The 20,502-nt window shown below is 39.3% G+C and overlaps 1 protein-coding gene across 4 annotated transcripts in view; it reads right to left on the bottom strand.

Moving 5' to 3' along the window:
- The window catches only part of KCNMA1 (potassium calcium-activated channel subfamily M alpha 1), a 1,030,169-nt gene that overhangs the window by 184,684 nt on the left and 824,983 nt on the right, over positions 1-20,502 (bottom strand). Inside the window, exon 19 of one of the 4 annotated variants that reach the window (XM_090058812.1) lies at positions 10,014-10,187. The exons of the other annotated variants lie outside the window; for them this stretch is intronic. Within the exon in view, the coding sequence (XP_089914938.1) occupies positions 10,014-10,187 (174 nt within the window). The remainder of the gene's footprint in view (positions 1-10,013; positions 10,188-20,502) is intronic. 4 annotated transcript variants of the gene reach the window in all.

A 20,502-nucleotide genomic window follows, 5' to 3' on the forward strand; every position in this document is an offset into this window, starting at 1 on the left:
CAAAGCTCAGGGATGCTATAAGGTTTTCTAAGATTCTGCTTGGCAGTACTTCACAGAAAACATGTTCTGTATATCAATTAGAGTTTAGAAGTGCCTAAAAATACAGTTGATTTGTTTTAACATTTTACAAAAAGATCTAAATAGATATTATCTCTCCCTGATGCAGACAGAGGGAAGCTATTCTTGCCCTTTTATCAAGATAATATTTATGAGACCCATACTTCATCTTGCCCTACTCAGTCTAGACCAGTAGCCATGAGAAGAGGCCTCCACAGGATCCAGGCAAAAGGGAATATAATCTAGCCCAGAGCATTTGGCTTGTCAACACAAAAGGATATCAAAGCATTTTTCCTGCTTGAGTATATATTATCCTCAATTTGCAGGTGGAGGTATTGAAGCAACAGGATGATTATGGTCATACAACAAGTCAGTAGTACAACTAGAAGAAGAATATTAATTTCTTACATGACCTCTTTGAACTTCCCTGGGGTGGAATTCTTGACCATGCAAAAATGTCCATGTCCAATATGGTAATATCTCCCAGATGTATTTATATTTTAAGAATAACTATTTCCAGTGGTAGCTCTAAAACACACCAGGCACTGAATTCTGAAGCATGGCTGCAAAACTACCACTCAGCGTATTTCTGGCTTTGAAGTTTGTGTATATGATTTGGAGTTTGCACACAGGAGCTGGTGGGCGGAGAACTTAACTGAGAACAGCCAGTCAGAATACACAGTTACTGCAATTTAAGACAAGGCCTTACATCAGCTCCAATAAGCCCCGATTTTACAACATAGTGAAGTACATGTCAAACTGAACATGAGCAACCTCAAACTGGAGTCTCAGAGAGGAACTTAAATGCCTGTGGTCAGGTCTAAACTAAATTCAATCTAAATTTTCTGCTTTTTTTCCTGTTCTTGTTCCACATTAAATAGAACATAGGACCATTGGGCTGGGAAGAATCTCATTGGTTATTGAGTCCAGTAACTTTTGTTTTATATAGCTGTCCACTTGTTAATTTACTAGTACTAAATTCATTTCCAAATGTAAGGATTTGTTTGTTATTCTGGGTTTTCCTTTTAGTTCATTATACAGCATAACTGCCCCATTCTGTATTAGATTTTTATCATAACAGCCTGCATTTTTAATAGATTTGAGAATCCAAAGGCCAATAAATGTAAATTGTCTATACATTTGTTGGATGGCATTCAAGGTCTATACAAAAATGAATTGCTTAAATCTTTCCTTAGACTAGGAAAACACAAAGGATTCAAATACAGTAATTAAAAGAGCAGGTTTTACAGATGAACTGTTCACTGGAGTTCAGAGGCAATTTGAAAGGTATGCAAGATCACACAATAAATTTTTTCTGTGACCAACCTAAGTTTTTATGGATCTGTTTCCCACTGTTATTGGTCCAATATTAATCTGAGACCACGCCAAGTCACAATTTGATAAATCAGCTGCAGACATAAAATGGTAATCAGTTTGGTGGCATATTGTGAACATGGTACTGAGAACTTCTAAACAACAATGTGCTTCTCAATCCTGCAGCTGTTTCTAAATCTCCCTCCTAGTGGCACATTTAGAACAATATTAAGTGCAACTTTGACTTTAATTAATATTTAAATGATAATGAATACAATGAAGAATCATAGGAAACATTCACATGGTGTTGTACAATTGATAAAAATCTAATAACTCTTTATGAATAAGTTAAGTCTCTCCAGACCCATAGACCCTAAGGCATTCAACACTCTAGTCCAGAGTCTAATCTAGGTTCCCAATGCAGGTGGCAGAAGGAGGCAGGAGACTGACTTGACATTTGCTCTAAGCCTGCTCTAGATCAAGTCTCTGCTTGTTCACAAGTACTTTATTTCATGTAGTAAAGGTCAGAATTTGGGCTCAAGGCAGGGCTATGACAGAAATGCTCAAGTGGAAACCAAGCTGGCCCTGGCATCTGTCACTTGAGATAGCTCAGAAGCAGTAGAGATGGAGAGCTAACTGGCTAGCATCTGTCCTACACCAAGGAGGTAACAGGAAGAATCTGCTGCCTGGTGGTAAGAAACTGTCACGGTGAGTTTCATGACAACCAGCCACATTCAGGAAATAAAAATGCAAACATAATTTCCATGTCACCTTGCATAAGGCCTTCTGCTAAATTCACTCCACAGGATGCAGACAGCATCTTTTCTAGCTTTTCCCCATCGAGGCAAGCCACTCATTAGTCACTTCTCTGTGACCCTGGTAAGAAACAATACCCAAAATAATGGCCTTAAGGAATTTAAAAGGAAAAAAAAAAAAAGAAATTAAATTAAATTAAATGACTTATTGGTCTTTTTTGTTCCTAACTCTTCAAAAAGATTTGCTGCTTATCTTAGCAGTAGCTGTTGATGGCATTACCGTGTATGAATTTCTTCACAGCAGACGCCACAAGTGAGGCAAACAGTATCCTCTCATGAGTCCAGTAGTAAACATTGAATGATAAAATTAATTTAAAAAGGCATCTGCTTCATTATGCATATAGTCTGGTTAGGTGTAGTAGTAACCAGTTAGATTGTCTTGCTTTTACCATTCTCCCAGGTAGCAAGGAACATCTGTGTTTGGTTTGTTTTGCTTCGTTTTTTCTGTCACTGAATTTATATAAATCTTTATTAATTCCTATATTACCCCAAAAGAACAGAAGGATAAATCATATGATGTGCTTATAATAACAATTCACCCTCTATCTCTAAAAGATTGCATATTTGGAAAACAAATATATAAAAAAATACTGTTTTAACCTATGTTTTTGTACGAGTCTAAAGTAACAAGTAATATTTATACTGTTGATTCATATCCTTTATATGAAGATTGATAAGAGGGAGATGGTGGTGGGAGAGTTTATGTCCTGGTAAATCTGGAAGATAGAATACTACCAGATTTTTAATATTTGTTCTTCTTTCTCTCCTGTCACCTGACATATAATCTGCAGGGAATGAAAATGACATGGACTCCAGGTTCAGGTCACACTATAGTACATAACCAGGGTGGTTAAACACAAATAAATAATCAAACAAAAATACTATTCACTGCCAGATTGAGGGACCAGTGACAGTTTTAAGGTGGGAGATCCCATAACCCACTCATATACTGAGCTTCTTCAGCATACATATCCTTCACTTCCTCTCGTATCCTTCCCTCAGATGCTTTTCTCCACTGATTACAAGAAAATATTTCAATCTGTTTTTCTATATACCTGGAAATTAGAGAGGAAGAAAATATATGGTTGTACTAGTGAAAACATCATACTTATGAGCAGTAGTTATGTATCTCTAGAGTGAAAGGAAAAGAAACACTACCATTTTTTCCACACTAGTTTTATTATTTCAAAAGCCAATTAAATCCATTTTGGTAATTTTAGCTTTGTTAACAGTAGTTTATTCTGAGTTAATGAAGATAGGTCTGCTTTATTATCAAGTAGCACTAAAGAATATATGAACAAAACATTCTGTATGGCATTTTAATTTTAGCTGTGTTGGACTTTTGACTATAACGGAGTTATTTTGAGTATATTATAGGTATAAGGTAATGCTTATTGCCATATACAGATATATTATTCTCAGAATTTTGGGACGACGTATATGTATAGATTAGCTGCAGTATTTATTATACACATATTGGTCATCACTTAGCCTAAGTCCAGTTTTTCTCCTGACTTCAAAGTTAATGTCTATAATTGAAAGTAAATGTTGTTCCACTGAAGGAAAGAATAATTTTTGGAAACAGCTTTATAAAAGTAATTTTTTTCCCCATGAGGTAGCCTACTTCACAAATCTTGGATATTTGTACCAAATGCTATATGATTTGTCCTCATGATTTAGTAGTCAAAGATCTGTCCTCATGAGTCTGAATTAATAAGAAGTTATTGTGTCACCGTGCCTTCATTTTGATTGTCCTTTTATGTTTGTCTCATTAAAGGAATGTCAGACTAGGGCACATTCTCCAGCATAAAGAGGTGGAGCCATTTCATAGAATTGTTAGAAATGTATAGCAGTTTGAGTACAATCATTTTCTTAACACCTAATGAGGTTATCTTAGGGATCTAAATCATGTCTATCTTTCCTTCCCAACAAAATTTATCAGTGTTTTTTTTCCCTTCCTGAATATACTAGAGCCATATGCTCTTCTTTTTGTGTATTTGAGAGGAATGAGAAAGGAAACAGTTGGGCATGAGGACAGGAAACGGGTCTAACATGGGAACAACAACAATGCTAGAAACCCCAATTGTGAAAGGACTTCAAACCCTCCTGTGGTTGCAGTTAAATGCTCACAGCTGAGTAAGTAATATGGAGAACAGTATCGAGCATATTGACCTTCAGAATAAAGTTACAAAAAAATCACTATAAGTTACTGCTGCCTGGAGCAGCACTAACTCATCAAAAAAACCCCCCACTTTTCTGTGTTATAGAGGAGGTGTATATCAATATTGGGGAATTGTCATTATAGCAGAAAATACCTATGCATAGTCCCTTACGGCACATGCACATGTTCACCAGACCTGATCTGCAGTTAAAGTAAGTTATGTGATCATAGATCAGGTGCCCACTTATTCACACTTTCACCATTGCTGGGAGCAGTGCTGGGAGTGCTACCTAAGTAAGTTGGTGGGGGAGGGGAGAGGGAACTAGTGGGTCTGTAGGACGGAATTTGCTGGTTGGGGAAGGTTTTGGTGGGACTGGGTTGAGGGGTTGGCAGGACTGTAGTGGTGGATGTCTGTCTGGGGTGGGGAGGGCAGAGGGCTAAAAATATTGGGGTCAGGGTTGGAGGGAGGGTAGGAAAAGTATAGCTCCAGGGCTGGGGTGAGCAGCTGGGCTTTCCCACCCCCACGGCTGAGCTTCAAATATGTACACACATTCAGTTAGATTGTGTATGGGTTAGCCCAGTCTACATACTGCACCTTCTCAGGTGACTTAAATTAGATTAAGCCAGGCATTTTTTGTCCAAGCTAAACTCCCTGAGCATCTGTACAGATTGTCACTTCATAGGTTCATAGATGTAGGTTCAGAAGGGACCTGAGCAGATCATCATGTCCGACACCCTGCTCTGGGCAGGAATGAATACTGGGGTTATACGACCCCTGGTAAGTTTAAGCTTATATGACCCCAGCTAGGTAATTATCAAGCCTCCTTTTAAAGACTCCTAAGGGCAAACAAGGTCTCACCCATTCCCCTCTGGTCCCCACTGGTAAGTTTATAGATGGCCACTAGATACCCTCTCAGCCTTCTCTTGTGAACGCTGAACAAGTTCAGGTCCCGTAGCCTCTCCTTGCAGGGTCTGCCCTGCTGCCCCCTGATCATAAGAGTGGCCCTCCTCTGGACCCTCTTGATACTGGCCACATCCATCCTGAAGTGCGGCACCCAGGACTGGACACAGTACTCCAACTGTGGCCTGACCAGTGCCGCATAGAGGGTGGGATCACCTCCTTCAACCTGCTCGTGATGCATCTGTGGATACATGACAAGGTGCGGTTGGCCTTACTGACTGCATCCTCACATTGGTGGCCCATGTTCATTTTAGAATCGATAATGACTCCAACGTCTCTTTCTGCCACTATGCTTTTGAGAAGGGAGTTCCCCAGCCTATAGGCATGCTGCTGGTTCTTTCTGCCCAAGTGCAGCACCCTGCACTTGAGAGTATTGAATCCATCCTATTCACATTCGCCCACCCCTGTAACCTGTCCAGGTCCAGTTGTATCCTGTCCCTCCCTTCTAGCGTGCCCACCTCGCCCCAAATCTTGGTGTCATCAGTGAATTTGAACAGGGTGCTTTTCACTCCCTTGTCCAAGCTGCTAATAAAGAAATTGAACAGTATGGGCCCAAGTACTGAGCCCTGGGGGACTCCACTGCCAACATCCCTCCAGGTCCAATATGACCAATCCACCACAACTCTCTGGGTGTGGCCCCCTAGCCAATCTGCGACCCATCTGACCATGTAGGCATCAGTGCCACAGTCACCTAGCTTTTTAATGAGAATGGGGTGGGAGATGGTATCAAAGGCCTTCCTGAAGTCCAGAAAGACTACGTCTACCACGACACCTGTGTCCAATGACTTTGTGACCTGATTGTAGAAGGCAATCAGGTTGGTCTGACAGGACCTGCTCCTAATGAACCCCTTGAGCATCATCCCCCCTTCTGGTCCCTCACAGATATGCTCCTGGATTATTTTCTCAAAAAGCTTCCCCAGGACCAAAGTAAGGCTAATGGGCCTATAGTTGCCTGGGTCCTTCCTCCTCCCTTTTTTGAAAATGGGGACCACATTGGCCTTCTTCCAGTCTTGTGGCATCTGGCCAAAGCACCACAAGGGCTCATAAAGCCGTGCCAGGGGCCCCACGATGACCCCTGCCAATTCCCTCCGCACCCTGGGGTGGAGAGCATCTGGACCTGCTGATCTGAAAATGTCCACCCCTCCAGAAGTTCCCTAACTCAGTCCTCCCAGGACCTAGGCCTGGCAAAGTCTCTCCTGAGTGCATCCTGAATCCCATAGTTAAGTTGATCTAAGTGTAACATCTGCATGTACCCTTAGAAGTAAACATGGTTCAACCTCCACCCTCCAGAGGAGCAGATATCTCTTGTTCCCTAGACAGTACCATGGATAAAGTAGTAGCATACCAGAAGCTGTGGCTCCTATGCACAAAGTCCTTCCATTTAATATGAAAAGCACACTACTGAACCTACTAACAAGAATGTCCCACACCAATAGACACATTAGAAGAACTTAAGACTGGAATGGAATAGAACTGCTACATTCTAAGAACATCAAGTTCCAAAATGTGAGAACAAAAGAGCATATGGTGATATATGGAGACATAATCCTTAAATTATTTTGACCCTCTTCCACTTAGAACCTTGTAAACAGCAAGTCTTTGATCTACAAACCAACAGTCTTTTGACTGAGTGGAGAGAGATGAGCACTGACACCCAAAACTGACAAAACCTAAAAAAAGCTGATACTTGCCTTATAACTCCTTACACTTCTAAGGTATATCTCTGTCTCTTTAGACATTTGTCTTTAAGCCAAAAACATATTTGAATGCATTTATTTTTAATGAAAATATGATTTTCTGAACTGAATTATATATTGAATTAGAATTCAATAGAATGAAAAATAAATATATTTCAGTCACAGTAAAACCTATTCTGTAAGTCCCATTTCCTTTACAGGGCATACAATTACCACACAAAATCCTATGTATTTCAATGCATCTGTAATTTGATACAACCATTAGCTTCTACAATGTACTATATTCTTATACATTGCATTAATTTTTATAAGTTATTCAGCATTTCAAGAAACATCAGAAAATGGTCTATGATTTTATATACAGTACCTTGAAAATTAAAAGCCTGCTTTTAGAACCTTTAAAAAATGAATAAATAAACAAACAAATAAATAAATAAATAAAAGAAACACATTAAGCAATCTTAGAAGCACACCAACCCAACTGGGGAACCATGACCAAAGCAAGCCCTATAATAATATAATGACCTTTAATGAGTGTCTTGGGAAACAATACAGCCTTAGCATAAAAGACAAAGGGCAAAACCCATCATGGCTCTGCTGACACTAATTCAAAATGATTTTCAGAGCAACTAAAGAATGTAACAGAGGTAATCTGATCTACCAATCTGACCTCACTTTGATTCTGCGGCCCTGCTGCTGCCATTTCTAATTGTCAAACACTCAACATTTCACATCTGCTCATATTTAATGAAAAGCCAACTCTCACCACCATTCTTTGAGTTAACTAGCTCTGTCAAGATGGCATCATACGACCCCTCCACACTACAAGGAAAACACAGTGATTTCTATTGAAGCCCTGCCAGTGGAATTTTGTATGTATATATATTTTCTTTTAATTGGAAAAGAAAGGCTTATGCTGGTTCATGAAGGGCTTGAATTAGTATTGATTTTTCTTACTTATTATTAGTGGTCAAAGGTGAATAGTCTCACATGAGGAAGAATGATATCTCTTTTGGTTTGATGGAGTGACGATCGGGGGAAAAGGCCCGTGAAACAGAGGATGTTAAAAATTCTCAAAGCTGTCAATACCACTTAGATTTCAGAGTGCAACATGGACCTAAGATGTTTCTCAACAGTTTTGCTGTTGGGGGCAATAATATCATACACTGGAGTTTTTGGCTGAATGGGCAATGCAATCAAAAACATTTTTTCCCACCCTCAATAGCCTTAAGTGAACTACAGTAACCCTTCAATTTATGGATTCTCTTTTTTTTTGCCAGATGCTACTAATGGTAGAAATTTCACCCATTTGTAGGGGACATATTCATTTAGCCCTGTCTGGTACCTATTAACACCAGTGCCTCAGCTCAGCTGCATAATCCCTTTGTACTAGCCTGTACTGATGCGAACAATTTCATATGCTGTATTGTTGCAGAGACTAAGAAATATGTTCAGTAACAGTATTTGCAGTACCTCGCAATTTTAATGTACTAGGAAGTTCTCAATCATCCTTTTAAGCACAGCTTTTCTCTTTATAACACTGAGATGGAACTAATTTAGGAATGCCAACTCTTACTACCAAGCATAGGGCAACTCTTGGAGGCAATGTACTTAATGTGACTTACTGAAAAATAGGGACTTTCAAATACTGATACCTATACACATATACAGAGAAAGGCTTTTTGTATCAGCTTTTCTCCAAGACTCCATTAGGTTCTGTTTTCAAAGGGACAGATTTTAAACATAAACGTGTGTGTGTGGGGGGGGGGGGGGATTGTATTTGTTTCTGAATTAATAGATCAATGGCCAAGATAGGTAAAGTAATTCAGCAGCTGGACTACACATGGGAGGCATCAAAAAGATAACTTGAGGCATACTCCACTAACCTCACTGTATTTTGAGTGCTTGTGGTAGTTCCTGTTTGTCATACCATTGAGTATGAGGATATCATGTTTCCTGATCAAAATTGCATTATTTTTACCAGATTACTCTGTTTTAGCTTTATTTAGGTGTCAATTTCACCAATCCATTTGGATAAGGAAAAGGAAAATAGTCCTCGTCTGAGACACAGTTTTGCCTGTTATGGACATCTGAATTGGGCAGATAAGAGGGCAGTTATTTCATTACTAATCTTCCTCAACGCTGTCAACAAAGCACTGAAGAGACAGGTGTAGTTGGGGCTCCCTAGCCCAAAATATTAATGCTCACTTGCATTATTCCTATTTCTCTCTCCTTCTTCTCCCTTCACTTTCCTGCTTCCTCACTTTCAGGACAACAGAAAAGCATTTAAGGTTTGTTCCTAACAAATGCTGATCACAGTCCCCATGTAGAAGTGGAATCTATCATTCTTTTTTTTATATAGTCTGTAAAGGAGTCAGAAGCTTGAATCAGGGTAGCTTTATTAAAGTACAGTACTAAATTGGTAGGTCTAAGTTTCTTAATCCTTCTTGAGAGTCCATCTAAAAAAGGACTTCATTCATTACTGAAAATGAAGGGTAACAAGGAGCAAGACTAAAGAAAATGACAGGAATATGAAATATAGCTTTATCTACATAGTATATATGATGCAGGGATTTCCACTTCTTGTTATATGCTATTCAATTCCAAAAGTATCAGAATTGCCTATTGAATAACTTTATACTACTTTGTGTCTGTAGTCACAAATTTAGATACACCCCCCACTATTAATAAAACATTTACTGAACTGTTTAATTAATGACCATTTATACTGTATGCATGAAATAAAAACAAACATATCACCAAACTGCACTAGTAAGGTCCTACATGCTACTGTAAAGTTGCACATTCTAAGGAACACATGAAGCTAAATGAAAAAATTAAATGGGGGTATTAAAAATTGGAAAATATAAATTTAGTGCTGTATTAAAATGTTTTGAAAAAAGCACCAGCCCAGTAAAACTCACAGAACTACAATGTACGACACAAGACTGGGATGATACCACAGACACCACAGACATGGAACAGCATGTGTTGGTGTTAAAACTTACAGGCACGTAAACTGGTGGAGCAATCATTAACAGAGACAGAAGAAAGTGGGAAGGCTCTCTCAAGGGTGTCCATATTACTATGTACACTGCCTGACATGCAAGAGCAGTCACGCTCAGAGCGTCCGCAATCAAAACAACATGCCAGTTTCATTCTCTTGTAGATGGACATCTTGGCTATAACCATGTGTTGGATGGGAGGAGAGGAAGAGCAGCAGGTTAATGGCAAGGTTATATATATAACAAGGCAACTGGAATGTAATTTAAGGGATTTAATACAGGCCTTAGTTTATGTTAACAGTCTTGACCCAGGAAAAAAAATGCAATGAGATTATTGATAACAGTTTGGCTGTACATTAAAAGTAGGGAAAAGATAAAATATTCTTGATATTCTCTCTAGGTCATATAGAATGACCACAAACATAAAAAAGAATTACTGATTACAACCAGGTTTGGGATTTAAAAAGAGCATAAATAAAAGCAGAAAATCCTAAGAACATCTTTTTCCTCTGGCACAATTAACGCTTCTGGCCAAAGAGAAAGAAAAAATTGAAGTAGCTAATCAATCAAATAATTTGGATCTGTACTGCTTTTGGCAATCATCAAAAGTATTTAAAAAGGCATACACACACACACATATATATAAATATATATATCTCCTCAAAAAAGTGCTAATCATTTCTCAGAATCAAACAGTGCCAGGGTAATTTTTCATTGCATTAAATTACAAGTTATTGGAGAATTACAAGTCTTCATAAAACTTCCTGAAAGATTTAGTGAATTTACATTATGCCTTCAGGAACTGAAATTGACTCTTGACAGAATACCAAAATTTGTGCGTATAAGAGACAGCTAGTTAGACAAATACGTTTCTCTTTATAGTCAGTTCACAAATAAGGCATCACCAAAAGTACACAGAACATAGGCTCACTGGAACATGCAGAACCAATCATAGGCATATTTTCTGCTCTGAAAGGAACTGTCTTAAAGTATCAACGCAGGAAGCAAATAAACAAATACATAATTAAAGGTGAGCTAACATTTCAAGCTAACATTTCAAGAGTTCATTTAAATCTTTTGAACAAGGCAATGATACTCAAGGAGGAAATGGCATTAGTTTTGATATGTATTTACAAGACATTTAAAAAAGAGCTTTATTTATAAACTACGCCAAAGTATCTTTGTCCATTTTTGTTACCTTATGCACAATTAAGTTCATATCTGAAGATGAAAATAAATGCCACTTAAAATTGTTTCACATGTTGCACTGACCTATCATTGTTGGTAATGGCTTAGCATGAACTGGCTTAGTTATACTGATACCACAACAGAATGTTGACAGCCAAAAAACAAACCTTCAAAAGCAAATACAGCCGAAAAGGTAATGTTGCTTTGGTCTGTGCCTTCAGTAGGATTTCTTTTTTTTTTTTTTTTAGCCATTACAGTAGAAATATTAATTTAAAAGAACAGTCCTTCAGTTTCACTGTTTTTGAATGCTAGTGTAAAAGAGAGATTTAAATCTCTCAAATGGGTCAAGTCCTGTTCTAAGGCCTTTATGACTTGCCATACAATATTTTGTCAAGCAAGGGTAATATTATGATTGTGGAAAACAGGCATTGAGGGAGATGAATGAGTGATCTCTTCAGCAGCGACTCCATTCCTCTAAAACTTTGCTCACGTTTCTAGTAGCATGTTCTTTAGCATCCTAGTAGTATTATCTTACAGCTTTTCAGAAAGTCATCATGCAGCATCAGGCTTATTCAGTGCATGGTACATCATTCCTGGGTTTTTAGTACAAAGGGTTCCACTGCAGCTTTTGATACACACAAGATCAGACTACACAGAAAATTCAAAACAGCATTTGTTCCATCCATGGTTTCCCTCTCTAATTCTCCCCAACACAAGCTTTTAAAACTAACAGTTGGGCAGCAAAGAGTTAAGTATTTGGATTCTTCCATTATACCTATTTTTATTTCATTATTTTTCTTTTCACCCTACCAAAAATAAAGAAAAATACACAGCATTAATCAGAAACACACTAATAGTAGATAAGGGGGAAAAAGAGATACCCATTTGGTTTTAAATTCAGCTGTTTTGAAGGACTTTTTCTAATCAAATGCTGGAGCGAAACATGGTACCCAAATTTTCTAATGCTATGTGGTTGGTTAGTAACAGTCCCTGGTTTTCATTTACTTGAAGCCACATTTTGTTAGCAGGCAATAATAAAATGCGATACATTTATTAAAATAATAATAATAAAAATCAACCTTAAAAGGAGGGAGAGTTGGGAAGCAAAACTTTTTGTAACATTTTCATTAAGGTTAAACCAGTGAAGTAGGAAATTTAAACCCTTTAAGCCAAAAAGGGAAAGGATGCAAATTACATCCTGAAATTGACACTTTTCAGGGACTGTTTTTAACTAGTTTTTAATTATTGGTTGTTCTGGAGATCATGCATCATTTTAATATTTCATATTATTAACATGCAGAAAACAGGCTTGAACCTGGTATTGTAAGTAGCAAAAAGGACTTGCTATAAGGGTTTTAACCAGTATATAAGCAATTGCATATCAGAGCAATACATTTTGTAAAGAAAACATGCTGTTACTCTTCATTCCTGTTACACAGTCATTGTTACACTCATACCGAATACAATACTGAAATAAATTAAAGGAAAAAAAAACATGGAATATTAGTAAGAATGATTAGTGAAAGGATCAAAGACAAGACAGAAATGATTAAAGATGGTTCAGCCACACACATACTGTTTCCTGTTAAACCTCCATAAATATTAACAAAAAATGGTAATCAGCAGAGAGATAAGGACTCTTGTACATCCCTTTGGATGTTTAATTCCTATGACAACTGTAGTTGCCATGTAATAATCCAGTCATAGTTTACCACTTACTTGTAGAAAAGATCTGGATGCAGAATGAAACTGTTATTTGCTGTTCTTGTGAAATAAAAAAAATGACATTTTTCTTCATCTCTGTAAGTTTTTGATGAATTAGTAGGAAGAAGGGAATAACCATGTCTTCCTCCTTGGCCTGTTTGGTATGTTGAAAATCCCAAACCATTTATTTTTTAAAAGTAGCCATGAAAGTACGTCCAATCAGGAACTGAAACTTTTTTTCGGTAAAAAAAAGATGTAGCTCATCCCCAACCACTATCCTCTTTACCAGAGGACTGACTTGAAGAGAAACATAATAAAGTAAGATTTATGTTTGGAAAAATTGCTTACAAAGAACAAAAAGTATTTCAATTTCCATACATATTTTAATATTTCTGCTCCAGTTTTTAAACAAGCTAACCTTCATTCTTTCTTTGGTGGGAAAAGCTGTAGGTCTAGGATTCTAGCAACCCCTTTTCTGGTTATATAGAACTGCAACTTGTAGATAAAATGTTGACAAAAAAGGACATAGTATTATTGATATCTAAAGTATATAAAATTCACGGTTATAGGGAACACTTCCAGAGGCAAAGATGATGAAGGGAAGTTAAAGATTGGTCTTTGAATAAGATGGCAAATAACAGTTCCTTGTATAAAACAAGCAGGACTAATTATCCCTTTTTCCTCTGTTGATTACTTTTTTGTTGTTGTTGTTACCATAAGGTGTTCCCAGTCCTAGTACTCCACCCATCCCTACAAGTAGTTTTTTCTCATGGACCTCAATGGTAACGAAAGGTAGATCTATGAGGACATCTAGTGGATCTCTCCAAAACAACAGTTGGTTAAAGAGGCTGGAGGTTTCTTGACTGGCATTGAATAAAAAAGGGGCCAACTACTATTAAGAATTGAAATGGATATAATGTCATTTCAATTCATCAAGTTCTTATGAACCACAGCAAGAATAAGATGACAAAAAGGTAGACTTTACAAAAAAATTATGGTGGAAAGAAACCAGAGGTGTTAAAGGACGACCAGATTGATTTGATTGCCTTTTGGCGACGTTGGTTAACATCATCAGTCTAAAAAATTGAAAGGATTTCCCACAGCATGATTTCAGTTTTCTTAAAAATACAGCAGCATGTCTTAAACTGATTGTGACAATTGATTTTCTCTTAACACAACAGGCAAAGCTATCTCTCTGTCATTTCATTGTGTTCCAGGACAATTTCAAGACAACCAAGTGCAAGCTACATACTATTTTGCAATTTTTGCAAAGTTCTGACATTAAGTGATGTCAGTCACAGGCAATTGGTACCTGTTTCCTATAATTCACATGGTGTTCTTGGTTTTCAGTCAAAATTGCAGGAGCAGCAGGTGATGTGAGTGGACAATCTGCACATTCTATTATATTTTAGTAACTTTAAGAATGTTTTGAGTTAATGACATTTTTATAGACCAATTCATTTTCATATATCTTCATGACCTTTCCTTAAGAGTAGCATGTAGTCAGTGTTGCTTTTAATTTTATCTCTAAATGAGCTTAAACTATGAGAAAAAAAGAAGCAAGGCAGATCACATACCTATTATTATGTGTCTCTTTTTTCAGCTTGCTGAGCCCTTGAACTCAGAAAAATAGCTACGTAAAAATGAAATTTAATGTTTACCCTCTTTAGCCTCAGCATTGTTGACAAGTGTCAACTCAGCCACTCTTTTGTTTGGAGCAATTTTGTAAGTAATTATGTTCATTATGAATTATGGGCAGAAATACTGTTAATTAGATGACAAACTAGGGGTCATATGAGCCCAGTATTTTCTCCTGCCCAGGACAGGGGGTCAGACTTGATGATCTACTTAGGTCTCTTCCGACCCTACATCTATGAAACTACACAATTTGCACTTGCAATCAAACAAGATTATATTGCGTCTCTTGCATTATCAGCTAAATCAGTGGTCTCCAACCTTTTTGGATAGGAGATCAGGTTTTTAATTAAAAAGCAACCCAAGATGCTTCCACCTGCCCCACAGCTCAGTCTGTGGGGAGGGAAGGGGGGGCAGATCAGGGTGGAGGGATAAAAAATTATTTGGGGGCACAACCCAAAGAGATAAAGCTGTGGGGGAAGGGGCAGGGCGGTGGGGCAGATCGAGGCCCCAACAGTGAGGGAGGTAGCAGGGCACAGGCAGAAGCAGGGGCTGGGGGGAGTGGGCCTGGCCAGTCCAGGTGGTGGGACAAGTGGAGGCCCGGGGGCATATGCCCCACTCCCCCCACCCCTGCTCCACCTGTGTCCTGCTCCTTCCCTCACCATGGGGGCCTTGATGTGCCCCCCTGGTGGTAAGTGACAGAGTGGATTATGTGAAGGCCCTGCACAACTGGGGTGGGTGCAGGGCAGAGCTGCAGGCAGCTTGTTTAGGAGGTACGGGGAGGGGGGGCATGCAACCTGGGAGAGCATGGGGGCGCATGCCCTCGGATCTGTCTGCGGGGTGGGGCGGGGTGGGCTGGGGCAGCACCAGGCTCTTTCTGGCACACTTCTTCAGCTGCACAGCTCTGAGGCCAGGCAGCAGGCACCCGAAAATTCACCATAGCCCCCCTTCCCCCTCCCAGCACTGCTGCCTCTGCATGGCCAAAGAGCCTGATGCCACCTCACCCTGCCCCACCCCACATGCAAATCTGGGGGCACGCACCTCCCGTGCCCTCTCAGGCTGTGTACCACCCACCATGCCCCCAAAATGAGCCACTCATGGCTCCACCCTTCTCCTGTCCCGGATGAGCAGGGTTTGCCGCTGCTCCACTCTCCCTTTCACCACTGTGCGCATGCCTCTCCCCACCCCTGCTGCAGCTACCAGAAGCCCACAGCCAGGCTGCTTTGTGGCCCTACTTCTGCCCCACTTGTGGGGGGGCTAAACCCCATTGGCTCCCCCCTTCCACCATCCAGGCTGGGGCAGGGTCAGAGCCCGGGTGGCTCATCTAGGCACACAGGGGAGGGCTTCCACCACTGCACACACCCCAGCGGAGGCCTGGGGGGCACACGTTGCTTCATACTGCGTGCAGGGCTTGGGGCACGAAGTCCAGTGTCCAGTGGCAGCTGCCTCTTGTCTTGCACACAGATCCAGAGGGCACGTGGGCCTTGGGCCTCTGCCGGGGTGCATGTAGCATGGGAACCCCCCAAAGCCCCTGGATGAGCTGACTGGGTTTCGACCCTCCCTCAGCCCAGGAGGGGCCCCTCTCACCCCTGCCTCCCTCCCTCCCTCAGCACAGGGCAGCAGGGCGTAGAGGGGGATTGCCCCACTCACCCAGTCTGGCCCCAGTGGTAGGGGGTATGACTCAGCACAGCCACACTGTCCCGCTGCTCCTGAACTACGTCCTGGCCACTCCCCATCGCGGAACCTCTGACAGTCGATCTCAGTCGGGGGGGGCTGAGCGCACGCACACTCAGGCCCCCAGACTGAGATTGACTGTCAGAGGCTCCACAATTGACTAGTTGATCAGGATCCACCAGTTGGTGACCACTGAGCTAAACTGAGATAACAGAATACTTATTAGCAGTGATACAAAAGAGAAAAAACTGAGAGAGAATATCAGATCCCTATAAATTTGCAAGCTGGAATATTAAAAAAAAAAGTCTACCTTGCAAAAAGATCAATTATGATATGGACATAGTTGAAGAAGAAATAAGTACTCTCCAGATTGTCATATAGTCTCTCTTTTCTGACTTTGAAATATTTTTTCTTAATAGTCCAAATACTGTCATATTAGCCTCCATTGGACTGACTTATTGCAACAGGAATCAAATGTTTATTGCAAATACTAATTCATTTAGGGAAGGAAATGGAATTAAAAACAAAAAAGAGGCAGGAGAATAATGTAGACCTATCAGACTAGTCTACTAAATGATGTCAAAGTGAAACACTGCAGCTGCCACTTTACATCTTAAAATTACTGATGTCAGCACAGATTCCTTATACAGAGCACTAAATTTGGGGGTTCTTAATTCTGAAATAGGAAAAATCCATTGAAAATATTTTCCAGGGGTAAGGTGAAATGTTTGATTTGGCTGAGCTATAAATAAATGATTAATATGAATATGGTCTGATGACTGATACTCTCAAATAGGAAGGCTGAGGAACTTGACCTTTGAGTTATGTAGTATTTACAGCCATGTTGTTCAGAATTTTGTGGACAGCACATTTCCAGAAGCTTGATAGCAATTAGTCTACTGGTATGCCCAGACAACCAACAGACTACCTACTGATGTGAACTATCATGCTACTTCCTTGCTTTCCTTCATTTAGCTATACATTAGTATCCAGATGTTACATCTTATCTTATGCTTAGAATGTAAATTGTTTAGGGCAGAGAGCATGTTTTTGTCCTGTGTTTGTGTAACTAACACAAGGGGTCTTGATCCACTATTGGGACCCTCACACATTATGTAACTAGTAAATCACCACTATCATCATGAATGACATTTCCACAGTGGGATAATCTGCCTGGCTGAAATTATCTCAGAAGTACTGCCTTGCCTGAATTCTTCATGGATTCATCTTCCTGTGTGACTGCTCAGCTCTGAGAGCAAGGATACCCCAATCTGGTCTGGAATTTGCTATCAGAAAATACAGTAGTAATAATAATGATTGTGGGGAAAATCCAGCTAACCTCAGTGACAAGAAGTAGTTGCACTTAAGTTGCACTTAAACTGAATGGCTAGTAGACTGCTAATGGTACCCCAGTGACCTATTATGCCCTCAGGATATCCAATCATTTTCCCTCAAACCTTTGGTAAATGGCTTAGCTCTATTGAGAAGCTTTAAGCAGTCAGTGAGAAATTGTACAGTACCCATTCCCCGTATATTTTCTTTGCAATGCCTGTACATCTAAGCAGTGAAAATGTAAACTGTTTTCCATCTCCCAAGTATCGTGTTATGACTACTATGACCATGTGAACACTACAAAATGGCTGATGGCTGAAGGCCTCAATAAAATACTGGTGAACTAACAATGCTATGACTCAGTTTGAGATGAAGTGGTCTATATAAAGTTCATATTGGGTATATAGTAAGTGTAAAGGCTTAAAAGTTATACTATTAAAAGTATAGTTGGGGCATACATGTATCATTAGTTTTATGACAAGGGAATTGTATAGACTGGGGAAAATAATTATCACCGTAGAACCACTTGTTTCCAGGTAAGGGTAGTTTTAGGTTTCTATATCAGAAGTTGATCACACAGTTAAAATTCATTGCCTGGTCTTTTTTGTTGCTGCTGTGGTTGTGTTGTTGTTGACATGGGAAATAATAGGAGCAGCAGAACTTTGTTGTTTGTTCTATTTTTTCATAAAGTAAAACTGAGCAGAGAATGGGTAAACTATAAAACCTTGAGTACAAGTCCGACAATGAATTCCACTTAACCCGGCAAACAGTGTTATAGTGGTAATTACCCCAGCCTAACTGGTGCCCTTAAAAAGTAATGGGACAAGCTCCAAGTCATTTAAAGAAAATGCCATTGTCAAGGCTTCATTTTCAATTGGTGACAAAAATAAAGGGGTAGAGAAAATGGGGAGAAAGGGTGAAGAAAGGGGAAACTGCTGTATTTTCTTCAACGTCGCCCTGATCTGTGCAGGTGTAAAAGATGAAATAGGTGTGGGTATGACGTCACTGCTACATGCAACATAAATAATAAAGGAAAGAACCAAAATACTAAACAAAACAAAAAAAAACTCTCTGCTAGAGAAAGACAGGTTGGACCGCACTCTGGGCTACAGGGAACCCGTTTTTACTCACAATAGATCACTATCAGTGTGCAGTTAAAATATAGTAGGGGCCGTGTTCCAAGGCAGCAAGAGGAAAAATAAATCAAAAATTTGTCATTTGTCACACATTACAACAAATTCCTTCAAACACATCAATGTATACATGATCTGTCCCTCAGGGGTCCAACCCCCACCCTTCGCAGCAAGCACAGTCACTGGAAAAAAATATATAGAGAATTAGACCAGAACTCTTATACAGAAAGAAACAGAAAATATAAGTCATCTGGTTTAGAGATTTCATCCCAACGTGGCTGCATTTTATACAAAAGAATATAAATATATTTGACCAGCTACAATGAAATTAAGTAAGAAAAAACTGAAAACATAAGATAAGCATATGACAAAATTATCAATGGTCCGTGAATAGAATTTTCACTCATGCATTTCTCCCAGGACAATGTGATGTGAACATTTACAGATTAAATGGGGAGTGGGAAAGGGAAGGAGAAGAAGGGATAGCTGAAAGGAAAACATAGTTACTCTAATTATCCCTGGCCTTGTAGAGATGCACAGTTCTCCACTGAATTATTAATACCAGGCCTAACAAGTTTGGACAAATGGCTATGTAGGTCAGACTCAGTTTTAGACCCTGACAGTATCACAGCTAATGTTCAGACAGTATCTAAAGGGACAGGAAACCTCAGATACATTATTAAAGAACGTAGCTTTCAAGTGTCCCAGGAAGCTGTATGTAATTAATGCCATAATAATTAAGATTTTCTTATAAAGCAGACACTCTTTCATATTTCATTTACCTGTATTTGCTGATAGTTTTATCCTTAACCTTTCATTTCATCTTAGGTCATCTGCACTCAGCTGTCTCTAATTTTTATTATATTGCTCGTTAATTAGAATATATATGCATGTGGACTATTTGTATTGTCATTAAAAATTAAGTTGATGGTTGAGTCCCTTAATTCAGTGGAAAATGTTTTTGTAATTTCTGCTTTATTTTGGCTACATTGCTTGGGCAGAATATATAGGAGAACATGGTTAAGATTTTTAAAGTAACTATAGTGTTGAATTGCTCAGCATGAGAAAACTTAAAAAGAGGCCTGATTTTCAGACATTACTGAGTATCCCTCATCTAAAAATAAGGCCCTTTTATAGGGTCTCAAATCAGGCCCTAAAAATCAGAGGACCAAAAAACCACTAATGGCCTTTGTGAATACTGTACTTTGCGGTGTGCTATAAAAAAAACCAAAACTGAATTACTGACGATGGTAACAACATATTATTAAGTGGGGAACTGTTGTTTTTTTCATTTCCTTGACTTCCAAAATTGAGAGTTATATTGTCATTCATGCGCCTGGCCTTTATATTAATATCCTAGCTGTTATCTTGGAATATAGTTGAGCAAAAAGTGACATTATTTGGCCCTAACATTCAAATGACAATTCCCTTAGGGAATTTAATGGAAGACTGCACCCAGGGAAACAACATGTTTTACGTGTATAAAAAGAAGAGGCGGCAGAAGCAACCCAACTAGACAGGTTGCATATTTCCTCTTCCCCAGTGCTTTGGGAAATCTTGAAAAACAACTGGATTGCAGAGTTAAAGGCACCCTCAGGCAGCTGTAACTTGCCTGATCAAAACTTAGCAGTCTCATTGGCCCTGGGAGCAGTTTAAGAGTCACATTCTCAAATGGTTAAACACATTTAAATAGTTAAACACATTCTTGAACATTTTTCCCCAGTGTGTTTCACAATTGCTTGCATACCTTGCACATCAGGCCTTCATGTCTTTTCTTTCCATTTATTTTGCAGTCTGCTATTGAGAGGTCTCAGCTCCTCTCAGTA

This window comes from Crocodylus siamensis, chromosome 7 (genome assembly GCF_052110815.1).
Source record: "Crocodylus siamensis isolate JL-2025a chromosome 7, ASM5211081v1, whole genome shotgun sequence".
In the NCBI taxonomy this organism is placed as follows: Eukaryota; Metazoa; Chordata; order Crocodylia; family Crocodylidae; genus Crocodylus; species Crocodylus siamensis.